This window comes from Clinocottus analis, unplaced genomic scaffold (genome assembly GCF_023055335.1).
Source record: "Clinocottus analis isolate CAN_PGR_092001 unplaced genomic scaffold, fCliAna1.0.p SCAF_25, whole genome shotgun sequence".
In the NCBI taxonomy this organism is placed as follows: Eukaryota; Metazoa; Chordata; class Actinopteri; order Perciformes; family Cottidae; genus Clinocottus; species Clinocottus analis.
In genome coordinates, this window is record NW_027175987.1 from 7,941,509 (window position 1) to 7,957,500 (window position 15,992).

General features: G+C 41.2%; 1 protein-coding gene across 13 annotated transcripts in view; it reads right to left on the reverse strand.

The window, feature by feature from the left end:
- The window catches only part of LOC137794484 (epidermal growth factor receptor substrate 15-like 1), a 108,158-nt gene that overhangs the window by 61,526 nt on the left and 30,640 nt on the right, over positions 1–15,992 (reverse strand). For all 13 annotated transcript variants that reach the window (XM_068591283.1, XM_068591279.1, XM_068591277.1 and 10 more), the window contains 3 exons: positions 12,050–12,206; positions 10,901–10,963; positions 4,247–4,332 (listed from right to left, as the gene is read on the reverse strand). In XM_068591283.1, coding sequence (XP_068447384.1) covers positions 4,247–4,332; positions 10,901–10,963; positions 12,050–12,206 — 306 coding nt within the window. The remainder of the gene's footprint in view (positions 1–4,246; positions 4,333–10,900; positions 10,964–12,049; positions 12,207–15,992) is intronic.

Consider the following 15,992-nt stretch of genomic DNA (forward strand, 5'->3'; position numbering starts at 1 on the left):
TTACATAGTGCCGGTGATGACACTGGTACACAGCCCACAAGCTCATCAGCAATTATTACGGCGCGTTTCCTTTTCAAGTGTGCATTTTATCACAGAGGGGTCAGTTGGATCATAGTTCAGTGATGTACCCTCTGTCAAATATTTTTTCAGCCATACAGGTTAAAATGCTGGTCTCCTTGCCCTGCAGAGACACATTCAGTTCGTTCAGTTTGCTGAATATATCTGCCAGATAGCACAGCGTTGCAAGCCAGTCTGTGTCCTGGAACAGGGTGGCATGAAGAGGAATGTGCTCCATCAGAAAGGTGTGTACTTGAGACCCATCAGTTGTATCAGTATTCTCACTCGAGAGAGCCAGCGTACTTCTGTGTTCAGCAGTAGTGTTGTGTGTTCAGCTCCCATGTTTTCACAAAGGCGGTCAAACAGGCGTGCACTGCGTGGGTTTGACTTTATGAAGTCGGTCACTTTGATGCTGTCGTTCAAAACGTCATGTAACACAGGGCTCATTTTCTTGCAGGCTAGTGCTTCCCTGTGTGTGACACAGTGAGTCCACTTCACGTCGGGCTTCTTTAATGCACTTCTCTGAGTCCTCTCGTGCTGCCCGTCATTGAGGCCGTTGCGTCCGTGCGGACGCTGCTGCAATTCTAGCTCATTCCATTATAACAGCCCATTAAAACATAGTTGTCTGAAAACTGACCGCATTTTGCCAGCTCTGGTTTGGACTTCTTTGGCTTGTCCTTCCGTGTTTTTAGCAGCGTTGCCGCTACGCTTCAACCACAGCTTCATTAATTGAGTTTTATTGTGGCAGTGATAGAAAGACGGGTAATGACAGGTATCATCTGCCAGGTTGGGTCAAACCACCCTGATAAGGGAAGGGGGGGGGACTATGGATGCAAATTTTAAGTAGATTTTTTTAAAAGCTTACGTACCCCCTGGAGTACCTTCACGCGTACACGTACCCCCATTTGAGAACCACTGGTCGATTCAGTGTAATGGCTGCAGCTGTGTACACCTAATTTGCATGACAACACCCTTTTATAAAAGGAACATTCCACTTAAATACAAACACTAATTCGTCAGTCTCATCAGTGTACAGACATTGAGGGTTTCACTCAAGCCACGCTCGATTAACGAGGCCATCCCATGGCTCGTGCTCATACATGGCTCAGTCAAACTCAGATGATTGGTTGGTTTGATTTCTACATTTAAAAAAAAAAAAAAAAACTAAGCAGGATCAACCATACAGCATTACAGTAAAATGAAATGCTATTTGTGGGCTAAGGGAGGAACACAATTATTAAAGCAAATTAAGTCTTCTAGAAGCAGGCGGGCCCAAGTTTAAAAGACACAAGACACGGTATAACATAGAATGAAGATAAGCCAACATGTCATCGTGTCTTCTTTTGTCAGTCGTACAACTAGCTTAAGGGTGAAACACTGGCAAACAGCTTGATGGGTATGGCACAGTGGAGCGTTACAAATTGTGGGCTACACTTGTCAGAATCATGACAGGTGTGCATCAAGTGGGGGTTATGTGCTGACTGATGAAGTTAATGAGATTTCAAAAGAACACATGTTCAAGAACTCTGAGAGACACTGAATCTTGCAAGAACTTCTTAATGAAACAAAGGCTTAAAACCAGTGAACTATTTTTTTTTTAAAGATACAGATATACACAGATAGTATACAGCACATAGGCAGATAACGAATTAAGTGTAGAGTGTAGTTTTGAATATTGCATTATCAAATGCTTTTTAAGGTTAATGAATCTTTCTCAATGAAAGCATGTCTATATAATGTTCAGATCATTAATATAACATGTATGTAAAGATATAGAGTAATGTCTACCTAAGCAGCATGAAGTCTCTCTCTCTATCTGTATGTATTGTAATCCAAGGTTCTTCTTTATTTTTTACGTGGCTGGGCCACGTACAAATCAAGGAGTATTAGGTTACACCCCAGTAAGGTTACAACATCCCCACCCACCCAACAGCTTAGCTTAGCTCCGATAGCACTATTGTCATGGTTTGCACTATTAGCTAATGTTGAAAGCTGCGTGGAAACAACATATATGCTCTGATTTTAGAAACTTTATTTGTTTTTTTATGTTGTTTGAAAAGAAATGACAAAAAATATTCAGGGTGCAATAAATAAAGATTGTACTCATATTGGTGTCTCATTATCACTTTGGAAAGTGAGAAGAGAAGCCTGGACGTGGAAGAAGATGATGGATAAGAGAGAAAGCTCATGTTAAAGGTTAACAGAGAAGGTGTGTATGTAGCCTGCTGACAAGTGACAGTTTTGGCAGAACTCAAAGCTTTGACCAGTGGCGGTTCGTCAGGGCCTTCTAAACCTCTTCTGGTGGCCTAAACATAACATTAAAAGTTATAGGTTTTGAATGTAATTGTTATTCACAAATACACTACATGTATTATAATTATTTTTCCTTAGCAGTTTTTTTTTCATTGCACTGTGCAGCTGTGCCTTCATCTGTTCCTCTGATCTTTCATGCCTCTCTTATTGCTTAGTGGGACCTGTTTTACAGCTTTTTTTATCCAATCACATTTTGCTTCTCTTTATCTATGTAAGATTAGTAAGATTAGTAAGATTAAAATACATGAAACAGCCTTCTCGAGACACTGGACGTGTGACCATTGACATGCACTGTGATTGGTCAGTGAAGCTACTATCTTACCGCGAACCTAGAATCTCAGGACTTACTGATGACCCCTTTCCCACAGAGGCTTATGTGCATCTGGTGAGTGAAATGCTGATTATGTTACTGTTTTTTTTTTACATTTACAGTCATATTTAATCATAAACTAGCCACAGTGCTGTTGTTGCTGCTGCAGCTAGGGCTGCTGGTGCTTCTACCCGTGGCCTTTCCCCGCGCCAAAGTGTGGAGAGGTTGTCACCGGCGCAGCTGTGCCGTAATGCCATTTCTGCACTGTGCAGGGTCACAGTTCCCTTGCCCCCTATGCTCGTGGTTGAGCCATGTGGCAGAGCGGGTGGTGGACTGTATAAACGCGACGTGTGTGTCGGTCTGTGACAGTAACTCCAGGGACACTTTTATATCTCAGTCCGCCCGTGATGTGGACTATATGGCACTTATTGAAGGCCTAGGTCTGAAAGCCACTGCCAGCCACTGGCTTTGACAAAGACCACAGCCAAGAGCATTAATTGTATTGAAGCAGATCAACTAAAATTAAACTGCATCTTGTAAATGTCTCCTATTTAATAATAAAAAAACTAGGGCTGGGCAAGTTAACGCGTTAATATCACGTTAACTTTTCAATAGATTAACGCCGTTAATTATTTGATCATGCGTTAACTGCATTTTTTGAAACATTTTTTGGGGGGCTTTTACTTTGAAGGCAATTAATGTAGGTGCTCGTTTCCACTTCCGTAGCATCACCGGACGATTTGCCGACTTGAGTCTGACGCAAAAGCACGTATTGTTATGTAGTTTCTGTTCTCAGCTGCCGCGAGTCGCTGAGTCACCTCACAAAGCTTCACAGGCGGTCAGTCTACCGGCAGCCTCGCGATGCAAGCTGAGCGTCCACGGATTGAACATTAATCGCGCAAAGCCTCCGTGGATACCTGTCATCTATCCTCTACATCCCCACCTCATTCAACCAGACTTCAGTGCACTTGTTCAAGCCAACACAGACTGGACTTTTCTCCCTGAGTAAGACAAACTGAACTGAATTGGAAAACATGAAAAGCACTTATTGCTTTTGTATAAAGTGAATCAATTGATGGTCTTTAACATACATCTTGAAAGTAAGCAACAGACTAACCATGGACAAAAAAATGAGTAGCTTGTCCCTCACATGCACACTTACTACTGAACAGTACCTGTTCAGAAACAATAAATAAAAACTATATATGTATGTATGTATGTTAACCTGCTGTTGCTCCAAAGTGCCTGTTATATTGTTCTGATAAAACTAGTTTAAAATAAAAGCATGCAATACACTAGTTTTTACTTCATTATTGAATTTGGCGCATAATGAGATTAATCAGTTATTTTTTTTCAACTTTGCCCAGCCCTAAAAAAAACATACACAGCCGACACCGCCAATATGGTTACTGCATTGAGTATTGGCTTAATGAGATGTTCTTTAAAATGAAAGCTATACATGAAGATAAGTGTTACTCTGATGCTTAAAATAAAGTAGTTTTTGTGTTTATCACCTATTCTTGTTTCTATTAATGCAGCATGTGTGCTGCAGATATTGTTGGTTACCTCTGCAGCTGTGCAATCTCCTGGCTAATATCGTCCAGCTCCTTGATGCCAGTGAACTCCCCTGAACCAACTGAGCTCGAGCTGTCCTGTAAAGAGAGAGAGAGAGGGAGAGACACAGAGAGAGGGAAGACAAGAAAAAAAAGTAGGTTGGCGAAGTTAAATGTATTTTGGTGGGAGAAGTGAAGTGGGATAAGGAATTGGAGAGAGGGCAGTGTTTCCCCTACCATTATATTAGGGGGGCGGGGCGCCCCCCTGAAACCCAGTCCCCCCGTCCCCCGTGTCCCCCTGTAATTTTCTCTATAGTGCCAGATCACAATACGTCATTTCAGGTTCTCTTTCCTATAGAACAGGTCTACACCTTGTTCTGTTATTAAAACAAACTAAACAGCCGTATTTTATTGATGGGATCTACACGACAGCTTGTCATTTCTGTCTCTGTACGTAGTCGCGCGTGAACACTTCTCTTCTCCTCTCCTCTTCTTTCCTCTGCGCTGTTCTCTGTATCGCGCGAGGCATTGTTCCATCCTGATGCACAGAGACACGTGCGCGCACACAGGTAAGCGCTGAGCACCCAGCAGCGGGCAGAGAGCGTAGAATAATATGTTGAAAAGCAGACAACTATCTATTTTAAACGCTCCCAGGTTGAAGATGGCAACAGTAGCTCTCCTTCAAGGAGCACCGGAGCATTGGTGAACTCTCTTAACCCGGGGCAGCTCTCCTACTGGCTTCACACATTACAAAGTACACGGACATCAAACTAAGTCATTAATAAATACATGGAGAAATGCCTGTACTTTCGGGTAAATGTTCACGGTACGTTGTTAACGGGTTACGTTGCGCATGCGCGACTCAGTGTTTTTTGGTGTTTTGCCAAAAGCCAATCTCCGTGAAGTCTCCGTGAAGTCGTCTTTTCTGCTCTTCCGTCTCTCAAAACCGGAAAAAGATATCATCTCAACATGGAGCGTGAACTAAGAGCGTCCGCATCAAGTCTACAACCGCGTTTTAAAAATATGTGTAGAGGAAAGCAGCTCACTGCAGCACTAATACTGATACAACCTGATGCTCACATATCTGCACTCGTTCTGTTTTGCAATTTGCTTTTAGTTTTCCAAAATGAGCCCTTTAGTAGTAAGTACATATTATTATTTATTTATTATATTTATTTTTTTGCGTGGATAAAACTTTATTTTCATTGTTTAGTGATTGCAATTTTTTTTATTTTTTTGGTCTGGTGGGACAATCTGGTTTAATTATAAGTTAAATTTGTGGCACAGGCACCTCATAGAGGCATTTCCGGTTTACTTCCGGTTTCCAACTCGGATGCCAGAAATTACGGAGGCAGTTTCCAACAATTCTACGAGATGACACAGCTTTTGCCACTAGTTTTTATGTTGTGTCACCTGCACCTTGTAGAACGTTGATGTCAGACTCGTTTTCAGTGAGTCACAGGCCTTTGCGCAGTCAAAAATAACCCTGTGCTTTTATTTTGAAGGGAATTTTTAATGCAGCGGAGTGCACTCTTTACTTGCATGAGTTTACACGCCAGACTATTTGTGATAGTTCGCTACTGTATGCTATTGTAGTGTGTATTTGGGCGGCGATCTAGGAACCAGTGTTCCAGTGTAAGTTTCTGAGGCTTTTAATTCTGAATCGCAAAAAAACGAAAGGGGAGGTGCCGAGAAATGTTTAGAGTGGAGAGAAAGACGTAAATAAAGTAGTTGGCGGCTTTGCTGAACTAACAAAGCATCTGATTGTTATTTTATTATTATTCCACAGTATAGGCGCAAGAGGAACCCTCTGGTACACTACTATTTGTGATAGTACATATACGAGGAGTACTTCTGCTTCCTAACTCAGGTGCCGGTGGGCACCTGCGAGCAGTTGCCACTAATTCTAATAAATGCCACAGAATTTGTCAGTAGTTTAGAGGCATACAATCTCAGGTGCTATTAATTCTAATAAATGCCACAGAATTTGCCAGGAGTTTAGAGGCATCCCACTAAGGTACCTTAAAGGTATGACTGTTGGTAGTTGTAAAAAGAAAAGTGCCAAGTTCTAATGGGATAGCTACTTGTTTATATTAAGCTAATATATTCCTATGTCAGTTGGCAATGATACACACATTTTCTGCAGCGGACTGAAGGAATGCAAACTCTAAATATTATCTATCTATATCAGGGGTGTCCAAACTTTTTGCAAAGAGGGCTAAATTTGATAAAGTAAAGATGCCCGGGGGCCCATAGTTCCTTCTGACATTTTTTAAACCACAAATGTTACATGAAAATACACACTTTCACTATAACAATTATCTTTATTTTTTAAATGACAATGTAACCAAATGTAATATAATGTAACCAATTCTGCCTTTCATCCAGTCAGATAACAATGAACAAACCGTAGAGAATACCTTAAATTTCTATGAGGTAAATAACATTGCCTCGTGAACATTTTAAACAAGAGTTCCAAGTAATGTGCAGTGGTCTGTTATCATTAAACTTTAAAACAAGTGAATTTTGCCCGTGTCTTTTACAAGATCTTTTCAGAGGGTGGGAGCGGGGGCTTTGGAGGAAGTGCCGTGTGTTGTTGTACGTGAGTGTGGGATGCTCCGTGAGCCTGTTAGCTATTCCGCATTGAGCTACAGTTAGCAAAGAGCCCCGTTACGTGAATGTGAACATTGCTGCAATAAACCTGCGGGTTAAGGAGACCAACGTCATCATTACTGCGGACGTTACAGAAGTTACGTGTCATCAACAGCTTCACAAAATGAAACGAATACATCTGTTCCTCTGGTTTGCCCTTTAATGATTTTTATGTCAAGTAGCTCCTCTGTCACGTTGATGTTGTCATAACTTCTTCTTAAAAAAAAATCTGTAGTTGTGCAGTGTCCGATGCATCGGCGCTTTCATCGCAGGCTAAAGAGAAATAATCAAAAGCCGCTCCCCCGTACCCCAGTTGCTCCTGAATATCTGACGCTGTGTCCTCGCCGGCTTCTGTCACAAAAGCACTGCCATTAGTGCTTTTGTGACTCCTAGTTGCGCCGATTCCTGGGAATGACGGGTTACTACAGAGGGTTTTGTAGGAACTTCTCTTCTGTTGCAGCCCCAATGACTGACTTGGTCAGTCCATTGGTAAAGTTTGTCTGGTCAGATAGGTGTCAAATTGCCTTTGAGTGCTGTAAAGCACTATTGTGTAATGCCACAGTACTAAGTGCTCCTGACTTTACTACACCGTTTTCGATTGAAGTTGATGCAAGCGGTGTTGGTGCAGTACTGACACAGAAGGATTCTGAGGGTTTGGTCCACCCTGTAGGATTCTTTTCAAAGAAATTCAATAGTAGCCAGATGCGCTACTCGACCATAGAACAGGAGACGCTGGCTTTGCTGCTCGCTCTCCAGTTTATTGAAGTTTATGTCGAGTCTAGTGCGGAGCCTGTGATGGTTTACACAAACCACAATCCGCTGGTGTTTTTACATTGGATGCACAACCAGAGACTGATGCGTTGGTCGTTGGTCATTGCGGATTACAACCTGGTAATCCGCCACAAAGGGCACAGAAAATGTGTTTGCAGACGCACTGTCTCGAGTGTAAGTATTGTGGATCAGTGGTTATGGGGGGAAGTTGTTGTTTATGGGATGGTTTGAGGTATCGTCAGCCATGGGCTGACTCTTTATGGGGGGGAGTGTTACATACCGGGTTGTATATGTATTGTATTGTTCTGTTTTGTGTTGTTGCTTTGTCTCCCCCTTCTGTTCTCATACTTCACAGACGTGCACACCTGGTTCCAGTCATCATCATCACACCTGTTCCCGGTCACCAATCAAGCATTCCCCTTTAAAGTCCTGTGTTTATTCAGTGTGTGGAGAGGAAGAGAGTCGGTCACTTTGGGTTTAGTAGTTGTTGGCTTGCGCTGCATCAGAGCGCTGGCTGGGCGTGTTAAATACCGCTTTGTTTGTTGTTTGTGTTTTAGTAACCTTCACTACTTTAGTTTGTAAGCGGCCTACTTTTGTTTTCTTTGTTAATTCTTTTTTGTTGTGTGCACAGGGTCAATGAGGACAGGGAAGATACCCCGGGGTTTACATATTACATACACGTAGGTTTACTTGTTGTTAATACCCCAGGCAAGAGTGAGCACCACCCACTGTACTTTTTGGGTGCACAGCACCTGTAAAGGTGGGCGTGGGTTTTTGTTTTGTTCTTTTCTTTGGTGTCACTGAAAGTCCTTGTTGATCCCTGTGTTGCTTTTTTTTGTAAATAAATTCTTTCGTATCACTTTTGTGTCCTGAGTTTGAGTGACTGCACCCTTATTTGCCAACAACTGATGCCTTTCAGGTTGCGTCCCGAGCCACCAAGGGGCGTATAACAGTTGCTCGATCCTCATGAACTTAATACTTTATGTAACATAGTGTCCCTTAACATACCCAATTTTTTTCAGAATTTTTAAATGCTTCAATGCATGTCTGATGAGACTCCAGGCCTGAAGACATGTGCAGTCTAATTTTTAATTTTAGTCATAGCGCCACCTAATGGTAACAAGAAGTAAAATGTTTTGAACTTTGGCTTGCTTCTCTTAGTAGGTCAATCCGATCAACATCAAATTACTTCTACACTAACATAGGACTTTCATGATGACATCCACCAAAGCTTTTGATGTTTCGTCGAACGCTGTTGCCGTGGCGACCCATCCTTAGCGGGCAACAATGAAGGTGCTTTTGAGGCACTAAGCATGCTCGAAACGTAACTAAAGTTGGCATACACATTCAAAGACTGAGATGTAGTTACCTGATATGATTTGAATGCTTCAAAATGGCACGTCGGCTCTATAGCGCCCCATATTTATTTAAGCAGCCCCAGCGCTACGGTTGACCTACATGTATGAAACTTGATAGGCATCTGTAACACATGTAAACTGAAAATAAAGTATATTGGGACCATTCTCTAAAACGTACAGGAAGTCGGATAGCGCCCCCCCAAAAAAACATGCTTTTTTTTTTTTTTTTACAACGCTTGAGTTGTGAAAGCCCACAGCTTTCACACCCTATGACTCAGTTCACAATGACAAATGGCACATACCACTGGTCTTGTCATATATATATATATATATATATATATATATATATATATATATATATATATATATATATATATATATATATATATATATATATATATATATATATATATTAGCGCGTTATTAACGGCGTTAACGCAAACCAATTTTAACGCCATCAATTTTATTAACGGCGTTAACGCATTTTAGTTTTACAACGCCGTAACTCGCGCAAGTAGAGGGCACTCTGCTGCATTTAAAAACTCCCTTCAAAATAAAAGCACAGGGTTATTTTTGCCCATGCAAAGACTTGTGACTCACTGAAAACGGGTTCTACGAGGTGCCGGTGACACGACTTAAAAACAAGTTGCAAAAGCTGTCATCTTATAGAATTAGTTGAAACTGCCTACGTAATTTGTGGCATCCGTGTTGGAGAACGGAAGTGAACCAGACATGCCTCTACGTCATTGGTGGCATCTGCGGTAAAAACAGGCATTCCTCTATAAGGTGCCTGTGCCACAAATTGAGCCTGCTCCTACAGAGGTATTGGTACCAACGGAGCCGTGGTAGAACTAAGACGAAGATAGGGAGGAGGAAGAGGAGGAAAAGAGAGGAGAGAAACTGGTGCTCAATGAGAGGAGGAACCCAGAGGTTGAATGAGTGAGTGGGACCGGGGTAAGTCACTAATATTTGGAGGAGAAGGGGCCTCACCACTTGACAAACTGCAAAGTAAAGATTACCGATTTTGCTATTTTATGTATAAAATGAACCCCTCTGAGAACATTTTGAATGTTTTCATGAAAGTGATTTTCAACAAAGTATTTTGTCAATGCGAATTTGTTGGTGACGCTACTCCAAAAGTGAGGAGACAAAAAAATAAAATAAATACACAACCTTCCACAAGCTATTCCTTGTTATGATTTGAAAATAATCTTGATTAAACTACAATCAACTACAAGTGAGCAATCTTCAATCTTCCCTTGATCAGCGGACAGTTGACATGGTGAGACAATGCCACTGCACTGGAATGGAGAGAAAAGTCAAATGCTTTCCAGTCATGAGCCTGAACAGCCAACCCACTGAAAGCATTTAAAGTTTAATACACTGGAGGTCCATGTTAACTACCCATAACTTCAACATTAGGGCCAGAGAGAGGAGGAACAGGGGGAAGTCAGAAACATCAGCAGTAAAAAATGTAATGGAGAAGAAGAGTGGGCGGTAAGTATCTTTGATACGGTTTGTTTGCGAAGGATTTTACTCCCGTTTTGTTGCATTACAATGGAATGGAATTTAAATGGATTCATATTTCGTGGGATGAACCTGCTAAAAATAAGCAAAATTAGTGAAGGGAAATTGAAAAAGAAAATGTGTTAAAAAAAATAAATATGCATGGATCACTATTACACTTTTTTTTTAATGTTTGAATTGCTTCACCTCTTTTCAATCTTTACAATTTCAAGTTGTCTTCCACCAAACACGTAGATTTCTGCAGATTGGGAAATCGAAACAGCTCGAGAAACAGGACGTCTCGCAGACAAATCTGAACTGTTTTATGTGTAAATAGAGCAGGAGAAACATGAGAGGAGAGAAGAGAAGTATTGACTCACCCGTCTCATCTCAGACAGAGCTGCCATCTCTGATCCTACTGGGGTCATGTATCCTGACAAGCTCTACAGCCAGATAGAAAGCACTTAGTCAATGACGATGATGATAAAAAACAGTTCTAAATAAGGTCTAAAGTAGGGCTGGGCAAAGTTGAAAAAAAATTACCTGATTAATTGCATGAGTTTTCTGCGATTAATCGCATTATGCGCCAAATTCAATAATAAAGTAAAACCTAGTGTATTGCAGACTTTTATTTTAAAGTGATGTTATCAGAACAATATAACATGCACTCTGGCGCAACAGCAAGTTGACATTCATGCATATATAGTTTATAAATATTTTTTCTTTTTTTTATTGAACAGGTGCTGTTCAGTAGTAAGGGTCCCTTTGAGGGACAAACCACTCCTTCTTTAGTCCATGTTCAGTCTGTTGCTTACCTTAAAGATGTATGTTAAAGACCAGCAATTAATTAACTTCATACAAAAGTAATAAGTGCTTTTTATGTTTTCAGTTCAGTTTTTCTTCCTCAATGAGAAAAGTCCAGTCTGTGTTTGCTTGAACAAGTGCACTGACGTCTGGATGAATTAGGTGGAGATGTGGAGGATAGTTGACAGGTATCAGTAGCGGCTTTGCGCATGCGCGATTAATGTTCAATCCGGGGACGCTAAGCTTGCGGCGCGAGTCTGCCAGTAGACTGACCGCCTGTGAAACTTTGTGAGGCGAGCGACTCGCTTGCGCGGTGCGCATTGAGGACAGAAGTACAGAACAATACATGCTTTCCCGTCGGGCTTAAGTCGGCAAATAATCCGGTAATACTACGGAAGCGCGAGGGCTCACCTAAATTAAAAGCCCCCCTCCCCAAAAATTAAAAAAAGGCAGTTAACGCACGATCAAATAATAAACGGTGTTAATCGATTGAAAAGTTAATGCGATATTAACGCGTTAACTTACCCAGCCCTCGTCAAAAGACAAAACAATTTTGAAAAACAAAAATGCCTTGTTCCTTCTTTTTCTCTGTTATCTAATATTAGTATTATGCTATGAAGACAAAAAGTGTATCATAGTGGTAATACATAATAAATACAGTGTATAGTCATATCTGGTTGCATTTGGCAAATGCCAATCCAAAGATTAGTGTGTTCGGGACCTACAGGTAGAGGAGTGGCCCTCTCTGAGGGCGGGATCATGTCGGTGGTCAGCGTCTGTGGGGGGTCAACGCCCTTGCTGACTTTCTGCTGAATGAGATACATAGCGAGGGCGAACTGCTCCCTAGTCAGCTTGCCTATCTGCCTGGTGTCTGCAAGAGCCCTGCAGGGGAAGAGCAGACATTCAGCAGATGTATATTCGGTTAACTCTGTTAACTGGTGATAATCGAGAGAAAAGAAGAAGAAGAAATGAAGAACTCCCCTCCAGAAACATGAGTGAAACATGTATAAGATTTTATGGCTAAAATATATTGCTCATCACAAGTTTACCTAAAGTGTCCGTCTTAAAAACACCAAACCCAAAAGCTACATAGGAGAACAGCAAGCCAACGTGAACACTCCGGACAGGCTGTATGCAAAAACTGAGCTGAAAACAGTAAACCAAGTCGTTTTGGTTCAAGAAATATGGCCGGATTATTTGAAGAACTGCCACTGGTTAGCAGACACATTTCCATGAAGCACTTGATAAGCTGACAGTTTTGGTCGAAATGGGTGGCATATATCATAAGCCGACCGGGTGTTCACCTGACCTCTGACCTCTTGAGGACAATACTTGAGCTTTTCCAGACATTGGTAGATCTAACGTTACCACTTTCTAAAAATTAAACTTTTACAACAATTTTATCAATGCCTCATTATTTGCTAAGTTTCTTAGATCTGTTTTAAGCCAACTTTTGAGTTGCCAGGTTGCGAACATTCCTTTGTCTGACTCGACCAATATGCCAGCAAAATCCTGCCATTAAAGGCAGGGCGCAAATAAGCTCCACGCGCGCACAAATGAGCCCCGTAATTTACTTTGACAAGCGTTTTTACGTCACTCCGCGAGCTCAATCCCATCTTGAGCGAGCAAATGTCCCTCTCGCGCGCGCCTCGCGGTCGAGTTGATTTTCTTTTCGACAGTAAGTGGACGGACCCAGTCACCATCAGTTCTGGACATGCGCTACTCAACAGATATGAAAAGGAGGCGGGAGGACTCACTCCTTAGCTAATTCTAAATCTGGAAAGTAAACTAAAACTTTCAGTGAAATGTGGCAGCAAACGTGTGATACAGCCAATCCATATATATATATATATATATATATATATATATATATATATATATATATATAGTCAAGTAGATTTTCTTTTTGACAGTAAGTGGGCGGACCCAGTCACCATCATATCTGGTCCTTGTACATGTTTCTTTGTTTTATCGTTTATTCAAAATTGTTTTCATGTCAAAATAAAGGCCAGTGATAGATTTTATTATTTACAGTCTTCTAACTCTTATTTATACTCTTATATGCAGAGTAACGTGAGAACATTAATTAATAAATATAAATAAACCTGGATAAGTTAGCAACAGTAGAGACTACAGGCAGTTTCATATGCACGCCTGTGGGTCGCCGGCTCGCCTGGCCGAGAACAGCGCTATCGAGCCAAACTGCCGTTTGAAGCGTTCAAATCATATCAGGCAACTACATCTTTGCCTTCAAATGTGTGTGCCAAGTTTAGTTACGTTTCGAACATGGTTAGTGCCTAAAAAAGCACTTTCGTTGTTGACCACGAAGGATGAGTCGTCACGGCAACAGCGTTAGACGAAACATCAAAAGCTTTGCGGGATGGCATCATGAAAGTCCTATGTTTGTGTAAAAGTAATTTGATGTTGATCAGATTGACCTACTAAGAGAAGCAAGCCAAAGTTCAAAACATTTTACTTCTTGTTACCATTAGGTGGCGCTATGACTAAAATTAAAAATTAGACTGCACATGTCTTCAGGCCTGGAGTCTCATCAGACATGCATTGAAGCATTTAAAAATTCTGAAAAAAATTGGGTATGTTAAGGGACACTATGTTACATAAAGTATTAAGTTCATGAGGATCGGCCAAGTGAGTTGGAAGTTATGGGTATTGACGTGTTGAGCCACACCCCTAAGAGGTTAATTGGTTCATATCTTTTAAACGCAATGAGATATCAAGAAGGTTTGAGGTATCGTTTGATCACATTGACCCAACAACGATCCACAGAAGGTTTTGTAAGAATCGGACTGAGCGTTTAGGAGGAGTTGGGGAAAAAAGTGTTTTTCACCAAATTCAAAATGGACAAAATAACACCTTAAGGGTCTTATTCTGTACTTTGTAGAGCAGGTCCACCCGGACGTGTGTGCCAAATATTAAGTCAATCGGACATAAGTGGCAAAAATGTATAACTTTTACATCCAAAGGGGGCGGTATCGAGCTAATTTTCGGACTTATTTCTGACAACCCAATCAGATTCAGAGAGGTGTGGACATTTTGAATGGTGTTTGTATATCCCAAGCACCTTGTTTGTCCATGCAATGAGGAACAATAACGAGAAAAAAATAATAATAATAAACTTTTGAAATTTAATAGGTCCTCCGCTCTGATGTCAGCGCTCGGGCCCTAATGATAATAAACATTGGAATTTCAATAGGTCCTCCGCTCTGACGTTGTCAGTGCTCGGACCCTAATTAATTTTTGCATTGTTTAATGCAACACAGTTTGTAATATAGTTTAATCAAAGTAATTTGTGTGTGTAGAGTTGTTGCTGTTAGGATCATATTTATTTTTCCATCGTATTGTGCTGTTTCTTGGGTGAACACAGGGCAGAGCCTGTAGGAGGAGACCAGAGTAAAGTCTACCTTTCTACCAGTAGGTGGAGGTATTTCATGTGTTTACTTGTTATATTTGTGTTAATTTAGAATCAAACATTCCTTCATGGAGGAGTGAGCATGTAGGGTGACCAGACGTCTGGATTTAGGCCAAACAGTCCGGATTTGCAATGCCCTGTCCGGCGTCCAGCGCAGCATCAAGCCGGATTCATATTTGGCCTCTTTTTTGGAGCTGCGCAACCGTGCCAGAGTTTCTGAGATTGGACTGTGAGACACGGAGAAAAGATGATGTTATCATCTTTCCTTCCAATAGAACATCTTTGATGTGACCCTTCGAGTCTTGGCCAATCAGCGTTAAGATGTCTACAGCGGCCATTTTCTCAGTATGATTCTTACTGTGGACATGTATACGTGCATATTAAACTGCCTGTAGTCTCTACTTTTGCTAACTTATCCAGGTTTATTTATTTATATTTATTAATGTTATAACTTTGCATATGAGGCTGTAAATAAGAGTTAGAAGACTGTAAATAATATCTATCACTGGCTTTTATTTTGACATGAAAATACTTTCGAATAAACGATAAATCAAAAGAACAAAATGTCCACTGACCAGATTTGATGGTGACTGGGTCCGCCCACTTAACGTCCAAAGAAAAATCTACTTGACTACGTGTGTGTGTGTGTGTGTGTGTGTGTGTGTGTGTGTGCTCGCGCGCGCGCATATGTATATATGTATATATATGTATATATATATGTATATATGTATATACGCACGCACGCGCACACACACACACACACACACACACACATATATATTAGTGCTGTCAGATTAGCGCGTTATTAACGGCGTTAACGCCAACCAATTTTAACGCCGTCAATTTTATTAACGCTGTAAACGCAATTTTCAGTTTTCAGCAAAACAACAAAACAGGCAAGCCGTTTGCGCTTAGAAGCTAGGCTAACGTTACGGGTTTAAATGGATGGTGAGCGCGATACGGCAAAATGAATGATCAGACGCTGATGAATGGAAAGTTTACTTTCAAAGAGCTGGCAGACGGTTCCCTTGACAAGACCGAAGTGGTATGAGCCATTTGTCACTGTCAACTGAGCTATCATCGTAGCTATCCAGTCTGAAATACCACTCGATGGCCGAGCACACAGCTAATGCTAACTCTGTGCTCCCTCGTCTTAGCCAGACACGAACGAATGACTTCAGACAGAAACACATGGACACCACAATGAAGAACAAACTCACTGCAGCCACAGTTAAATG